Here is a 14,412-nt window from a genome sequence, read left to right on the forward strand (position 1 = left end):
GTTTGGCGCAGCCATAGAGGTACACAAGCATGTCATCTTCATCTACGTCTTTTACCAGACTAGTGAGGCATTTCCTTTGTTCTTGGGGTTTCATGTCTCTTAACAGTTTCTGGTTCTTTTTGAAACCAAGGCCTGCTCTGTCTGTTTGACCTCTGCACATCTCATTCAGTATCAGATGTCGCTCTCTTTGTTCAAGTTCTCTGACTCCGTTCCACCTTGATTGATTTGCTTTTCTTTATATGCAGTCTTTGTAGAGAGTCTGTGTTTTTCCATCTATAGAATACTTGTTGAGATGGTGCTTGGTGACTTGCATGCATTTTACAGAAGTGGTGAGTCTTTTAAGGTGAAGCCCATACTTCTTCCTGCTTCTGTATAGAGCACTGTTGCTGGTACATCTGCTTATTCCTGCCCATCTTTTCAAGTATTTGGTGCAGGTAGCTTCCAAGCCCTCGATGTATGTAATTGGGAAGTTGTAGATGGTAAACTCCCATGTCATTTTGGGTACGATTGCATTATTATATATCCACATCTTCATGATTCCATTGAGTAGGCTTTTGTCCGTCTTTTTCAGCATGTCGGTTAGTTTCTGCTTTACAGACTCTCTGATTTCCTTATCTTTCAGATCTTTGAAGATAAGCTTGCCGAGGAATCGCATGGGTTGGTCGTGGATATATGCAATCTCTTCTTCATCTATCGTCAACTTTGGATCGTATGCCACATATTGGGTTTCATGTCCCTCTTGCTTTTGTTTCTTATTTGGGACAAATCTCTTCATGGCATGGGATCGACATTTGTTTGGCTTTGCCTTCATTGATCGAGTCCATCTCAGGAAGTCATTAACGACGTTGACCAGTTTCTGACAGTCTTCTGGGTTTCTTGCAGCTAGTTAGAGTAAGGTCATCAGCATAGGCTTTGACTGAAGATTTGATGGATGAATCCTTCATGCAGGATCCCAGATGGCTGTGTTGGTCAAGAAGATCAAGGCAAAGGTTGAATACTGCCAGGAATAGGATGCAAGATAGTGGGCATCCCTGAGATACTCCTATGCTGCAGTGTATCCAATCTGTTGTCCTTTCTTTAGTCTTTACATAGATGTAGCTTTCATCATAGTAGTTAAAGATCATCTTCCTGATGTGGTCGGGAACATGGTACCAATCTAATGCAAACTGGATGAGGTTGTGTGGGACGGTACCATATGCATTTTGTAGGTCAAGCCACGTTGTCACAATCGGTTTTCCATTCTTTTTGGCATATTGGAGTATCTCGGAAAGTGCCTCAGCATATCGATTTTAACGGTTATCGTTAAAAAAGAGACGTTGTTGTTGACCGTACTGCGATGCACCGTTAGCTAACCTCTTTTGATTACTTATTATGCTGTTACCATCTGATCTCCGTTACAAAATTGATATGCTGCCCTCTATTTTGAAAGCATTGATCCCTTGTTCTCTAATTCAAAAGTAATGCATGCGTAAAATGAATTTATCAAAAGCCGAATCCGGATTTGACCGTCTGCCGAATTCATAACGACATATCCAGTCTATTTCACATGGTGTACTGCACAGAAATGTTCTTTACATGAAATAAGTAAAATTGTGCTAATAAATAGCATGGATGGTGTCACTTGTGGTGACCTCATATCATGCGCCTAATTCAAGTGTTTACAATGGCGAAAAACGGAAATTCGTTTGAATGCAGAGGCAAAAAATGTTATCCCACAAAATGTCCAGATAGGTATCAGCAAAATACAGGGTGTCCCAGAATGATTTATACGGGAAAGTTGAATTTTTTTCAACCTAAATATCTGATGTCATAGTGAAATGTTTCACTTAATCCCATATCAAGAATTATTCAACGTGGTAAGCTCTACAACTGTGCAAAAGTTTGTGTATTTTCTATAAACGAATGTTGGATTTCTCCAATATATTGCACATTACGGCTGGACGAAGGATGATGCCTTTGCGCTGCAAATTACACGCATGCAGTTTTCATAAATTTTCAGTAATAACAATGTCACGCCAAAACGAATGAAGCTATTTATATGAAAGTCACAGAATAAGTAGGAGACATATGTGTCATTGTATTGCACTATTAAAATTAGGCACACTGTTGACTATATATTTTTAATATTATTTTCAAACACGGTATAAATCATTCTGGGACACCCTGTAGTTACGGAAGAAGGTTGCACAGAAGCGGTTATTGGACGAAAATAACAGTCAAATATGGCTATTGTCTTCCAAAGGTTGGGAACTCAGAAATATTATTTGCAATAATAAGGTCACGTGGTTACTCCAAAAAGGACATTATGGAATTTAAACAAGTAAAGGACATACAAGAAAATATTTTTGGTGCAACTCAAGGTCATCCGGTCTTCCAGACCTCGAAGGACATTTTCCTTCTTAAGGGCTGGGGTATGAACGTTTGGACAGTATTTATTGTGGGACATTAGAGCACATCAGACATATCGAACTGCATACTGAATACGAAGAATGTCCTTCTGATATCAAATAATTTTGATTTTTTGAAATTCGCAATGTAATACACATTTTATGGCAAATCATTAAAAATTGATATTTTTGATATTTAACAGTACATGAAGTAAACTTTATAAATCTGATGATCTATACTTAAAGTGTATGTAGGTGGGATGAAAAGCCGACGATCAATTGGAAATTTTGACCTTTCGTATTAAAGATATGGATTTTTTCCCAAAACACCAAAAAAAAAAAATTATTTCGAGGACTGTTATATATCAAAAATTTGAAAAATATCAAATTTTAATAATTTGTCATAAAATTTGTATTATATCGTGAATTTCAAAAAATGAAAATTATTTGATATCAGAAAGACATGCTTCGTATTCAGAATGCAATTCGATACGTCTGAGGTGCTCTCATGTCCCACATAAAATACTGTCGAAACGCCATAAACGCTCATTCTAGATCCCTTAAGTTGGTAATTTCTTCCTTCCCGACAGATCCATGTATCATTATCCCGATACATGTAAAGGCGTCGGGATATTTTGTGGACTAAAGTGTCTTTGTCTCAGTCTTTCCGCCATTTAGCACTGGAATAGGCGTATGATGTCACCACAAGTGAGTGACACCTTCCATTCCATTTATTAGCCTAATCTTACTTATTTCAGCAAGACATTTTATACAGTACGTCACGTGAAATCGACAGGATAAGCCTATTGGATCAATGTTCAAGTTTATGGAATTCTTTTTTCACTAATGTTGCAATACTTTTGTGTAGTGTATGTGTAGTATTATCGCCAAATAGCAAAATTTATAGATCGTTCATATAACTGGCACTTTGCTGCCGTTGATGGGGGTTAACCTCTATATCACGCACTTCTTGATTCCGCTTTCCATATTTAACAATCACGTGATATCCTCCTTGTCCTCCTTTGGGTATTTTAAAAATTATAATACGTGAATGTTCACCCCATCAACGGCAGGAAAGTGCCAATTATTAAGATATCTTAAATTTGAAGTTAACCCCTCTGTAAATGAGCTGATAAAAAACTATCTAATAAAATAGGTATTGATGCTAGTTCTCCAACATCACTGAACATGACCAGTTCTGTTTGGTCAACTGGACTATAATTATATGCAATGTATAACACAGTGAATCTTAAAATAGAACAAAAATAATTGCTATGCAGAGTTAGTATTTCGACTTAAAATGCGTATTCTGATAAATACGAGGAAATAAGTTTGCTGCCCTGAACTGTGTTGTTTTTACATACGCACTGGCCCACAGTGATTCAATTAAAACATATAGGCTAGCCCTAACCGTCTAATGTTTAACACAGCTAACTTAACGGAGTTAAAACGAACTTACTTGAAATTAAACGGTTCCGTTGTAGATAGATATTAGCAAATGAGCACTAAATGACAGAAGGCTTTCAATCTTGAAGTTAAGATTGATATTTTCCGAACTTAGAAAAAAGTAGTTGCGTTTTAGCTTAATACTACAATTATCATTGTTCTAATCAACGCGTCCAAAGGTCGGTTGATATGTATACACGATACACAGATAAAGTCCGATTCAGACTCCACATCGCAGTGCGATGCGATGCTGCGATGCTATAAAAACTAAAATCTTAGGTGTTTACATGCTCGGCGGTGAAAATTCTCATCGCGAGGTGTACACAGGGATGCAAATTGTGCGGGAGCGGGGAGCACCGCTCCTAGGAAATGACAGTCAAAATTGAGGAAATAATGCCTTTAGAAGAAAAAAAAAGAAAGAGAGGAAAAAAGAGGAAGGGAGAAAAAAAGAGGAGAGGAAGAGGAAAGAAGAAGAGGAGGAGGAGGTAGAAGAGGAAAACAATCTCAGCAAACAGATAATAAGTAATAGGTGAAGCAGTGAAGCTACTGAATGGAAGAGAGGAAGACACTTGTGCAAAATATTGAGGAATTCAAATGATTGTTCAAGAAATAAGAGCCTTAAGTATTAAAAGAGGAAGGTGTTGGTGTCAGAATATGGATATGAGTAACAATGCATATTTGAGGAAATCGGTGGCAGGTGGTAATAAGGCACATACCGGTATCTGAGGAAATTTATAAAGTGAGGCAATGAGGATTGTATGGAAAAAAAAGTCATAAAGGAATTCAATGTATCAATATGAAAAAATCAGAAGTGCCAGTGAGAAGATGACAACCTGGAAAATTTTGAGGGAATTTTAGAGAACATAAAGCACTGAACAAGATATAAAGGATAGTGAAATGGACTCATCAACATTAAGAGGTAAACAAATCTGGTCACATATATGGAGATACAGCGGTCAGCAAGTGGCTGCTACTTGCCAGCACGATTTGAGGTTTTAAAAGGGAAACAAATTGAGAGGGCCAAATCAATCAAACATGATATGCAAATTTGATTCCCTATTGATGCAAAAATTGAGGACGTTAAAACTAAGGGCATGTTGCAAACAGATGCTAGTGCTAATAAAATAATTCAATCTTTGTACCTTTCAAATGATATTTCAAATGATATTGTTAAAGAACACTTATAAGAAGAAAGATCATTCCAAACGCCAAAAAAAAAAGAGGTCAGAATTTCTTGATAATGAAAAGTTATCAGAAGGGGGGCAGAGTGACAAAATGAAAGAGAAAAGTGCTTCCTCCGAAAGAAAAAAAAAATGAAGGGGGGCAACAGGAAAGGAGCCCATATGTACCAGTGAATTCACACCAATCATTGGCCAAACTAGTATAAAATACCAAATTTTTGCGCGCTACGCGCGCACACTTTCCCAAATAAAGCCCTTTTTGAAATTTTGAAGATTTTACTTGTTAGTCTCTTTAAAAAACATCCTATGTAAAGTTACATTATTATTCTCATCTTTCGAAGTGCAGAACAAACCTATTTTATGTCTGGTATGATTGAGGAAATCCTGAGCCTAAAAACCTTGCTCCTGAGGAAGAAATCACAATTTGCACCCCTGGGTGTACATTTCAGTCCGCACTGGAGTTGGATTTTGTTCCACTTTATCGCATCGCGCTGCGATATCGCAGCTATATGCTAGGTTGTGATTTGCTGCTGGAAAATCAAGGTCGGCAGAATGACCATAAAAGGAGACCCCAGATGCTGCGATGTTTTAAAATCATCGCAGCATCACATCGCGCCGCGATGTAGAGTCTGAATCGGACTTAAGTCTTTGTGACAAAAAGAGTTCATAATTCCATTTGAAATTCACACTCCCCTTGTGAAAGATATTTCTAGCCTTCCGCAGAGGGAGTATGCATTTCAAATAGATATGAAAATAAACAACTGGGTAAGGCAAAAAAAAAACATGTTTGTTTCCTGTAGCAGGTCAAAAAGTCAAATGCGAAATGCGTTTTTTTTAAATCCATGTCTTCAAATGACAAAAATACCTTTTTTGCTGTAACTTAGAATGGGAATTTACAGTGGGTATCTCCGACACACACTGACAAATCATATTCAAGAATATGTATGACCCCCTGTCAATGCAGATTAAAAAGTATTTAAAAAACACGTGTGATGTTTTCGTGTAATATTATTTGACATGAACCCATTATCCCAGTAAACTGAAAAATGTTTTAAAAAGTTATTAACAGGATATAAACGTGTTTTGGTTCGGTCCAAACGTTTCATTAACATTTAAATATCAGGTTATATTTCAAAATATTTTGGCAATACTTCTTATTTTTTTTCCAAATATATTTTTAACGTTATTAAAACGTTTTATATTATATAACCCGACATTTAAACGTTTTGTGTTTGCTGGGAATCCTTATACTTATCACTTTTTGTATTGTGTTATTTCAGTTGAAATCATATACCTATATGAAAGACATGTCCTTAATCTCCCACACAGGGGGTGTAGATTTCAAATGGAGTCACTCATTCAGGTAACCCCATTTGAAATTCACACTCCGTGTGGAAGATTAAGGTCATATCTTCCATAGGGGTGCATGATTTCGACTGGAATAGCCCATTTTTCATCACATGGTGACACTGCAAAATGTACGTTTATAATGAACAGCAAAACTCATAATTAAGTTTAGTTAGTGTGTAATTTATTCATTATTTTCAAAATTACTATAGCATTTATTTGATCAGAAAATATCTGTCACAGATATCTATACAAGAAATACAGAACTAGCAATTCTATTTATATTTAAGGGGGTACTACACCCCTGCCCAATTTTGTGCCTATTTTTGCATTTTTCTCAAAAATTATAAAGCATTGGTGACAAGTAAGATATTTATATTATAGGGGCAAGGACTACAACTACTGCACTGGAAATTTTATTTCAGCTTAGACAACAGTTGTGGAGTTACAGTCAAAAATGAGGGAAACCAATATTTGATCAATAAATCAATAACTACTTTCCTTGAGTTGCTGAATTTTCAGTGCAGTAGTTGTAGTCCTTGCCCCTATAATATACATATCTTGCTTGTCACCAATGCGCAATAATTTTTAAGAAAAATGCAAAAATAGGCACAAAATTGGCCAGGGGTGTAGTACCCCTTAATGCACAACATAAAGCAATTTTATAAGAATTGAAAATGCAAAAGTGTATAGATTTTAAGAATACATTCAAAATGCTTGTAAAGGCTATGGATAGTTTTTTGGCAAGAAGTACAATTCACAGCTGAGGCTCACAAACATTTTAAGATTAATATACAAGTACACTATACATCAAAATGTGCAAGATCGATTGATCAGAAATCGATTGATCAATTATTGATCACTTATAGAAAATGCTTTTTAAGCGACAAAGAAATGTCTTAATTCTATAATGAAAGACAGAGATAAAAAAAATATGTTCGCGTCTGAATTTCTGACAACTAGACAGAAAATACCGTACTGCGCAGGTCGGCAACCAATCACGGCGCGCCTTTGCTCGGACGTCAGACGCGAACTGCTCTTTTTATTTCTGCCTTTCATTCTATCTGTTCAGCTCAAACGTCAGAAATGCACATATAATCACATCTATTTGACAATATTCAGAAGTATGAAATATAACTGTAATGTTACATAACTATTTTTTTATTTATGAAGTAACGCAAAAGGCTTAATGATTGTATCAAATGTTACAATATTTACAGCAGACCGTTTTAGTATTAATTAAATCAAAATAAATTAAAAGTGACATATAATCATTCTACAATCCGTTTATACACATACATGTTCAAGCTTTGAACATTCAATAATACTGAAGCTCATTATAATTTGTGATAATAATGAAGAATTGTTCATGCATTACGAGTACTTTATTATAACAAAGAAATGTGAATAAAATTCGGTAAGGGGACGAAAAAAAGAAACCCTGTTCTACGGGCGGACGGACCTTTCAAGTAGGCTCGGTCGGTCGGCTTTTATTTCTTTCTTTTGTTGGAAATGACCCAAAAAGTCACTAAAATCTGTAAATACTTTGCAATTTGAGAAATACAAAAAAAAACAACATTTTGTTCCTGAAATTTCCGAAATTTGGGTCGGCATACATTTGTACACGTAATTTTGTTCCCAAAATCTGGGTAGGTCGGGCCCGTAGAACAGGGTTTTCTTTTTTCGTCATCTAAAAGGAAAATTCACACGTTGGCTGCTTTCTGACCAACAGTATTTATATTGAAATGATACCTTGTATTACAGACAGAACTAAAATATTAAGTGGTAAAATTCCACTTAGGTGGTCAAAAATAATCAAAAGTTTGAAACTTACTTTGATATTCAAAACTGGATTGTCTTTATTACTATCCGTCGTTTTATCTTTTCAGTTTCTGTTTCCGTATCCGTATCCGTTTTTTTGTAAGTCATTGTTATTTTGAAGTGGTAGCTTCCCAGGTGTGACCAATCTTTTATTCTAGCCTTTTGTTAGTTACTAATAATGTGAAGCAAGTGAATTCCAGTTTTCGTTTTGGTAAGTTACGTTAATTTCTAACATAAAACCGTGGCATTTTGTCTCAATGTGAATCAATTAAACAATGTCAAAGACGAGAGGGCGCTAGACCATTAAAACACCGGTGTTAACACCAGTGTTCCATAATCTTGTCTCTCCAGCCTTTATTGACATATAGGCATCTACCTCTATTGAAAGAAGCTGATTGGTACTTCAAAGATAACAATGAAGTGAGATTACAGCAAACTTACTTAATCCCGGGCTTAATCCCTTGCGTTTTCGTATCTGAACAATAGACTTACGGAAACTGAAAAGATAAAACGACCCTTTGTATATACTGCATGTCAAAATGTTTAAAGATTATTTGAAGTTTGCGATTTGAATTACGTCATCAGTACAGTATACCTTACTTTACCTACATATAAATTATAACCATTACATAACCCAAAAAGAAAAAAAATAATGAATAAGTAAGGAAATGCACACATAGACCTTAATTTTTAGGGCAAAAAAGTTTGTCACAACTTCCTCAACCCATAGGTTTTTAACATTCGTACTTTATCTTCTTTTGCTTTTAGGTGACTGTTTTTTAATCGTCAAGGTAAAAGGAAATCGGCCAAAAATTAAATAAAAAACACGAAATACCGCATCTGAATAGCGACCTTTTTTCAACTAAAAACAAAAGCCGCATAGCACTTGAGGCCAAGACAAACCCTTTTTTGGCCGTATCCACTCGGCAGGCCCACACTGAGAAAAATACAAACTTTCATGAAGAATAGTCTACTGACCACCGAAAATGAAGGAAATAAAAATCATCTTCAAAAATCTATGACATTATATAATACAAAAAAAATAATAAACTAATTACTACCGAAAAATATATACATAAAATATGGTGATGATTAGATCGATATCGTAATTATACAGATTATTAAAACCAGGCCTTGGAATTGCAATTCACCTTTTCCGTAAATCCCATAAGCCTTTGCGAGTACACCTGAGAACTCATTTGACGTCACACCAATCTGCGCCGATGCGCGCATGATTTATCGAACATCGTTTATACTGCGGATTGCAAGTCGGCGTGACGTCAAATGACGAGTTCTCAGGTGTACTGGCATGGGCTTATGGGATTTACCGAAAAAGTCGGAAAAAGTGTGGTTGTAATTAATGACAATTTTGATAATTTGAAAAAAAAGTTCCGCCAAGTCTTAACCAATTTGTATATAAAATTTGGTAAAGCGATTTTGAGCAGAATTGTTTTTTTATCTTGTAATGCTTATACAAGGCCCGGATACAAGGTTTGTTTTGGTAATAATGAAATAAATAAACACTAGTTTTTACACAAGTTTCTCCCAACATGTAGAAATGGGATGCAAGGATATGTACGTCTAAGACGTCTAAGTTAAGACGTCCAAGGTTGGCGCAATTACCCGCGTAATTATCTTAGGCGTCTTTAGAAGGTATACGCCATCTATACTTTTGAGACGTCATGGACGTCATTGCAAAATTCATGTAAAGAAGTGCATAGTTATTGAACGTATGAGTGGTTTATGCTAGCGACAGCGCGTTCAAAATGACGTCATGCCGAACACCGGAATACCGCACAATAATAAAGCTGTACGCGAGCAAGTTGCCGATCGCTAACAGTAGGATAAAAAAACCCGCTTTTGCACTGCATAGATATGAATAATCGTCATTTGATGCAATACAAAAGGGGCAGTTTATAATAATCCGTGATTTGTCGCTGTGTAAAAGTGATAAAATTCCAATAGGTTATGTATGATGTATATGAAATGCAATTTGAAAAGAAACGAACATTGTTTTGTCGCCATCGGCATGATGACGTATAAAGCGTACAGCAATTTGTAACAGGTCATAATTGGGTTATTATTTACAGTTTTCAAAGATGTTAGAGATAACCAACGGTCCAATCCCGTGTCTAATCCGATCTTTAATTGTACATGGCCATATCGGAAGGAAATTCTTTCAACTTTATTCAATAAACAAACATTTTATGTTTCTTCTTCGTATGTAGAAAATCATAACGCGGTAATACGTTATATCTAGCTATAGGGACCAGCGAGTAAAAGAATTTTACCATCATGACCAATGACGAAAATCGTTTGTAATAGATTTTGGACTGGCGTGACCAAAACACAAACTGAAGCTTTATGATCCAAAAGAATAGGTTACATTCTAAAGCAGTATCCCGCTCAGATGTCAATGCGTCAGGCTAACACAAGTCACGAGTTAAGAGGTCATGTCCATCTTTTTGTGCCAAATAGTTGTTGATGACACAGTCAGTGGTTCTTGCAACGTTTCCACGTCCGTAAAGTAGACCAAATATAATAAAAGATAACAAATTCTCTGTTAGCTTTCAAGTAGTTTTGTAGAAACAAATTTTGGTTCTCGATACCGTTACGGAATCTCGATTACCATTTTGATAGTCGCGTTAAATTTCTGAAAACCATAAAACGAATTCGACACCCATCCTGGGATTTTTAGTAACAATTTTGATTTTGATACCCTATCCGGTTGTCGCATTTTCTTCGTACGAGCATAGACATTTAACTGAAATCTAAGACTCCCAAAGTCACAATAATTATGTCCATCTTCAGCAGTTAAGCATGTTCAGCGGAGTAAAGGTGTTATTAGTTTACCTCTGTCATCCGGTCGAAAAAGTAAGAACGTCATGAACTACAATCGAGCTTGTGTCAAAATATGCTATTATGGTCAAATAGTCGTGTCGGTGGGGAGGGGAATATTTAATCGATGGCTCAGAAGCGGGAGAGACGTATCTTAATTAGCTGATTTTTGTATGGTTAGTAATCATTGATGTGTGCAAGAATATTAGAATCACAGTGCATGGGGAATTGCACATATTGGCACGCGTGTGCCTGTCAATAGACCCCTTTTCTGCCACCCAATGACCCCCTTTTTTCAAAAGCTAACATCCAATCCAATCCAATGCTGCATAATGACCCCACTTGTCGTACTTGTAAAGCTCAAAGCACCCTGTTTTGGTCCAAATTTGCCTTTATTTTTGACTAAAATAAAAAATGACCCTCGATGACCCCAGTTTTTTAGCAGTTCATATCGAATGACCCCCCTAGTTTTGGATTGAAATATAACAGTCTTCAATACATGACCATTTTCCTTGGAAGAAAATATTGCACCTATTGTCAAATAATTTTATAATTTTGGATGTGCCTATTTGAGATCGAGAGTTCATCTATTATTTGCTGATATTTCTTTTCGTGAAATATGTATACAGATGTTGATTTTTCTTTCAAAATGTCCGTGCAAATTGTCATTATTTACCGTAGTAGTGATATGTAACATGATTAATTACCATAGCAATAGGTTAAAACTATATTTGAATGTATTGCCCGGCACTATATGTACGCTGTATAACTCCGCTTAAGGGAAACCAACGTTATGCATAAACAAAAACATACAATTGGTATCATTAAAGTTTTACTTGAAACAACTTTAATGATATGATTATCAAAGAATAGGCATAAAGACCGGGATCTTAATTCTATAGAAATTTCAAATTATGCTGACATAACTCACACCTGTACGATTAATGTCTTTGAAAAGAGCGGTATTGTATTAAATCTATGATTGTACACACAGACATAACGGATAACTTGTAGTGCAGGGCAAAACATTCAAAAATTGTATTCATCTATTGCTATGGTAATTAATCCTGTTACATCACTACTTCTACGCGCGAATACGGCTTGTACCCTCTGATTATTCTGCGAACGGTGCATGCTTTCGGAATAAAACGCATCTCATGGGTGGTTCCTTATTCTAAAACCTAGCATAAAATGGCGATGGGCCCGGGCGATGGGTGATGTTGACCGTCTAAAACTAAGCTCTACGATATTGACATGGGTTATTTTTCAGAGATATCGCACAGGTCAAAGGTCAGTGTACAGTTATCGTCGTCGTGTACGACTGCTCACCAGTTAATGTGACATCTTCAACCAGGTCCTGTCTGGTCGGTCTTAATCAGATGTGAAATTTCATGAAAATAAGTTTAGATGCAAGGTTACTGTGCTCACGTTTTTATGAGTACATTTGCATATCGTTAATGAAATCAATGTTTCAATTTTCATCTGAAAAAAAAAATAGATTTCATGATCCACAGCGACATCACCAGGTAAATAATTATATTGTACAGGCAGGAAACTAAATCAATGCATGTGTATCTGCTGCACGCCGCTATATACCACAATCTCCAAAATGGAGTTGACATTTTTATTCGCTCCTAATCAAAGATAACTATCATATTGTTAGTAACGACAAACAAAATAAAAAATCTTATATTGTTGACAGGACAAAAATAAGCAGTGTCTCAGTCTCTATATAATTCCTGCACGATTAAACCACATGGTGGCAATGAGATAATTTGAAGTAACCGCTCGCTCTCAATTGTCCTTTCTAGGTGAGCTAGGGGAATTGGGCAGCGGAGTTGTGCACTGGGCGTATAGTGGTGTATCTGCTATTTGATATTCAGACATTAGAACTTCGAATACCGGGGTAGGAAATGATGAATATAATGCACTTGCATATGTGACCGTACACCACGAATGAGCCGTAAATGTCCTCAATTGTATTGTGAGTTACAGTGTAAAATGGGCATGAAGGTCGTATTTATAGGTACCTCAATTTGGTGCTACGTGTACCTCATTTAATGAGATACACGTAGCACCAAATTGAAATACCTATGAATATGACCTTCATGCCCATTTTACACTGTAACTCAGAATACAATTGAGGACATTTACGGCTCATTCGTGGTGTACGGTCACATATATGTGTTGAAAGAACATGATAATCTTAAGCGTGCGAATTGAGAAACAGCCCTTAATCAAAATGGTTTATGGTGGTTCTAAGACAAGTTCTGTGAGCTCAAACGAAACCTGTTTAATAGAGCCAGGTCTGGTCTTATGAAAACCTTTTGTTATAATACAGAACACTCCCAGATTAGCGCAGACCCCATCTCAAAATATACTTTTTTGTGCTCCAATAACCCTCATAACTATGAGGATTATTGGGCAAAAAAGCTCCAAACTATTATTTAAAGCGAAAAAGGTTCTTGATAGGGGTTTCTTAATTGAGCCATTAATAGAAAGGTTCTGTTTAGAGGACAAAAAGTTTAAGTTGAACCTTTATTTCCGAGAGTACATACCATAACAATTTGCGTCAAAATGAGTTAATTATTGCGTCATGGTCATTGCTGTCGTCATCATTGTCGTGGTCATCGTTGTCGTTGATGTGTGTGATTCTAAAACCAATGTCGACGCTGTGAGCTTTATCAAGCATATTGTGGATCAATATGCAAAAGTCAATCATTTACTATTAGAGAATGTCTTCTTAAACATTTTATAAAATAAATCAAAATAATATACAATATTGTTTTGTTATTTACATGTCCTTGGTTGAAATTTGAACGCAATGAAAACGTAACGTATCCATTTAACATGTGTATATTCTCAACAAGCCATAATTCAGAGTATCAAACAAAAGTATATTTATCATGTTCACACAACACTTTTGATCAAAATTAAATAATATACCGTAAAATTCGCATATAAGTATAATGTGCCTATAAACAAGTGCTACAGATATTTGTAAAGAAAAAGATTAACAAACTACCCTAAAATTCGTTCTTGTTCGAGGCACATACGCTTATATACGAGTTTTTACGGCATTGTGTGGGTCTGCGGTTGCAGACTGTTGCCCTCATTCGTCAACTCTCTACGAAGCATAACACAAGTACATAGGAATTGCAGACGGCTGATGGAGTTATTCTAGCGCGGTTGCGGGCGGCTTATAGTCTGGTCAATTCATCAACATGCGACGATCACGATAACATTTATACACTTCTCTTTATAAAAAATTAAATACTAAACGCTATCTTATATACCTTTGAGCCTCTTCTCTGTGCTACTCTAATAATTCACTAATAATTGTTGCACCTTTTAGTTGAAATAGTCTAGTTTTCTTTCTAGAGACTATAAGA

The 14,412-nt window shown here is 36.0% G+C and overlaps 1 protein-coding gene across 1 annotated transcript; it reads right to left on the minus strand.

The window, feature by feature from the left end:
- Nucleotides 1-235: 235 nt before the first annotated feature.
- On the minus strand, nucleotides 236-811 carry LOC140142199 (uncharacterized). Its single transcript, XM_072164166.1, has one exon. The coding sequence runs from the start codon at nucleotides 809-811 to the stop codon at nucleotides 236-238; it is 576 nt and encodes a 191-aa protein (XP_072020267.1).
- Between the last annotated feature and the right edge of the window lie 13,601 nt (nucleotides 812-14,412).

This window comes from Amphiura filiformis, chromosome 20 (assembly GCF_039555335.1).
Source record: "Amphiura filiformis chromosome 20, Afil_fr2py, whole genome shotgun sequence".
NCBI classification, from domain to species: Eukaryota; Metazoa; Echinodermata; class Ophiuroidea; order Amphilepidida; family Amphiuridae; genus Amphiura; species Amphiura filiformis.

Excerpts from the sequence above, each read along its gene's own strand:
- LOC140142199 (XM_072164166.1), bottom strand. The coding sequence starts at position 811 with ATGAAGGCAAAGCCAAACAAATGTCGATCCCATGCCATGAAGAGATTT.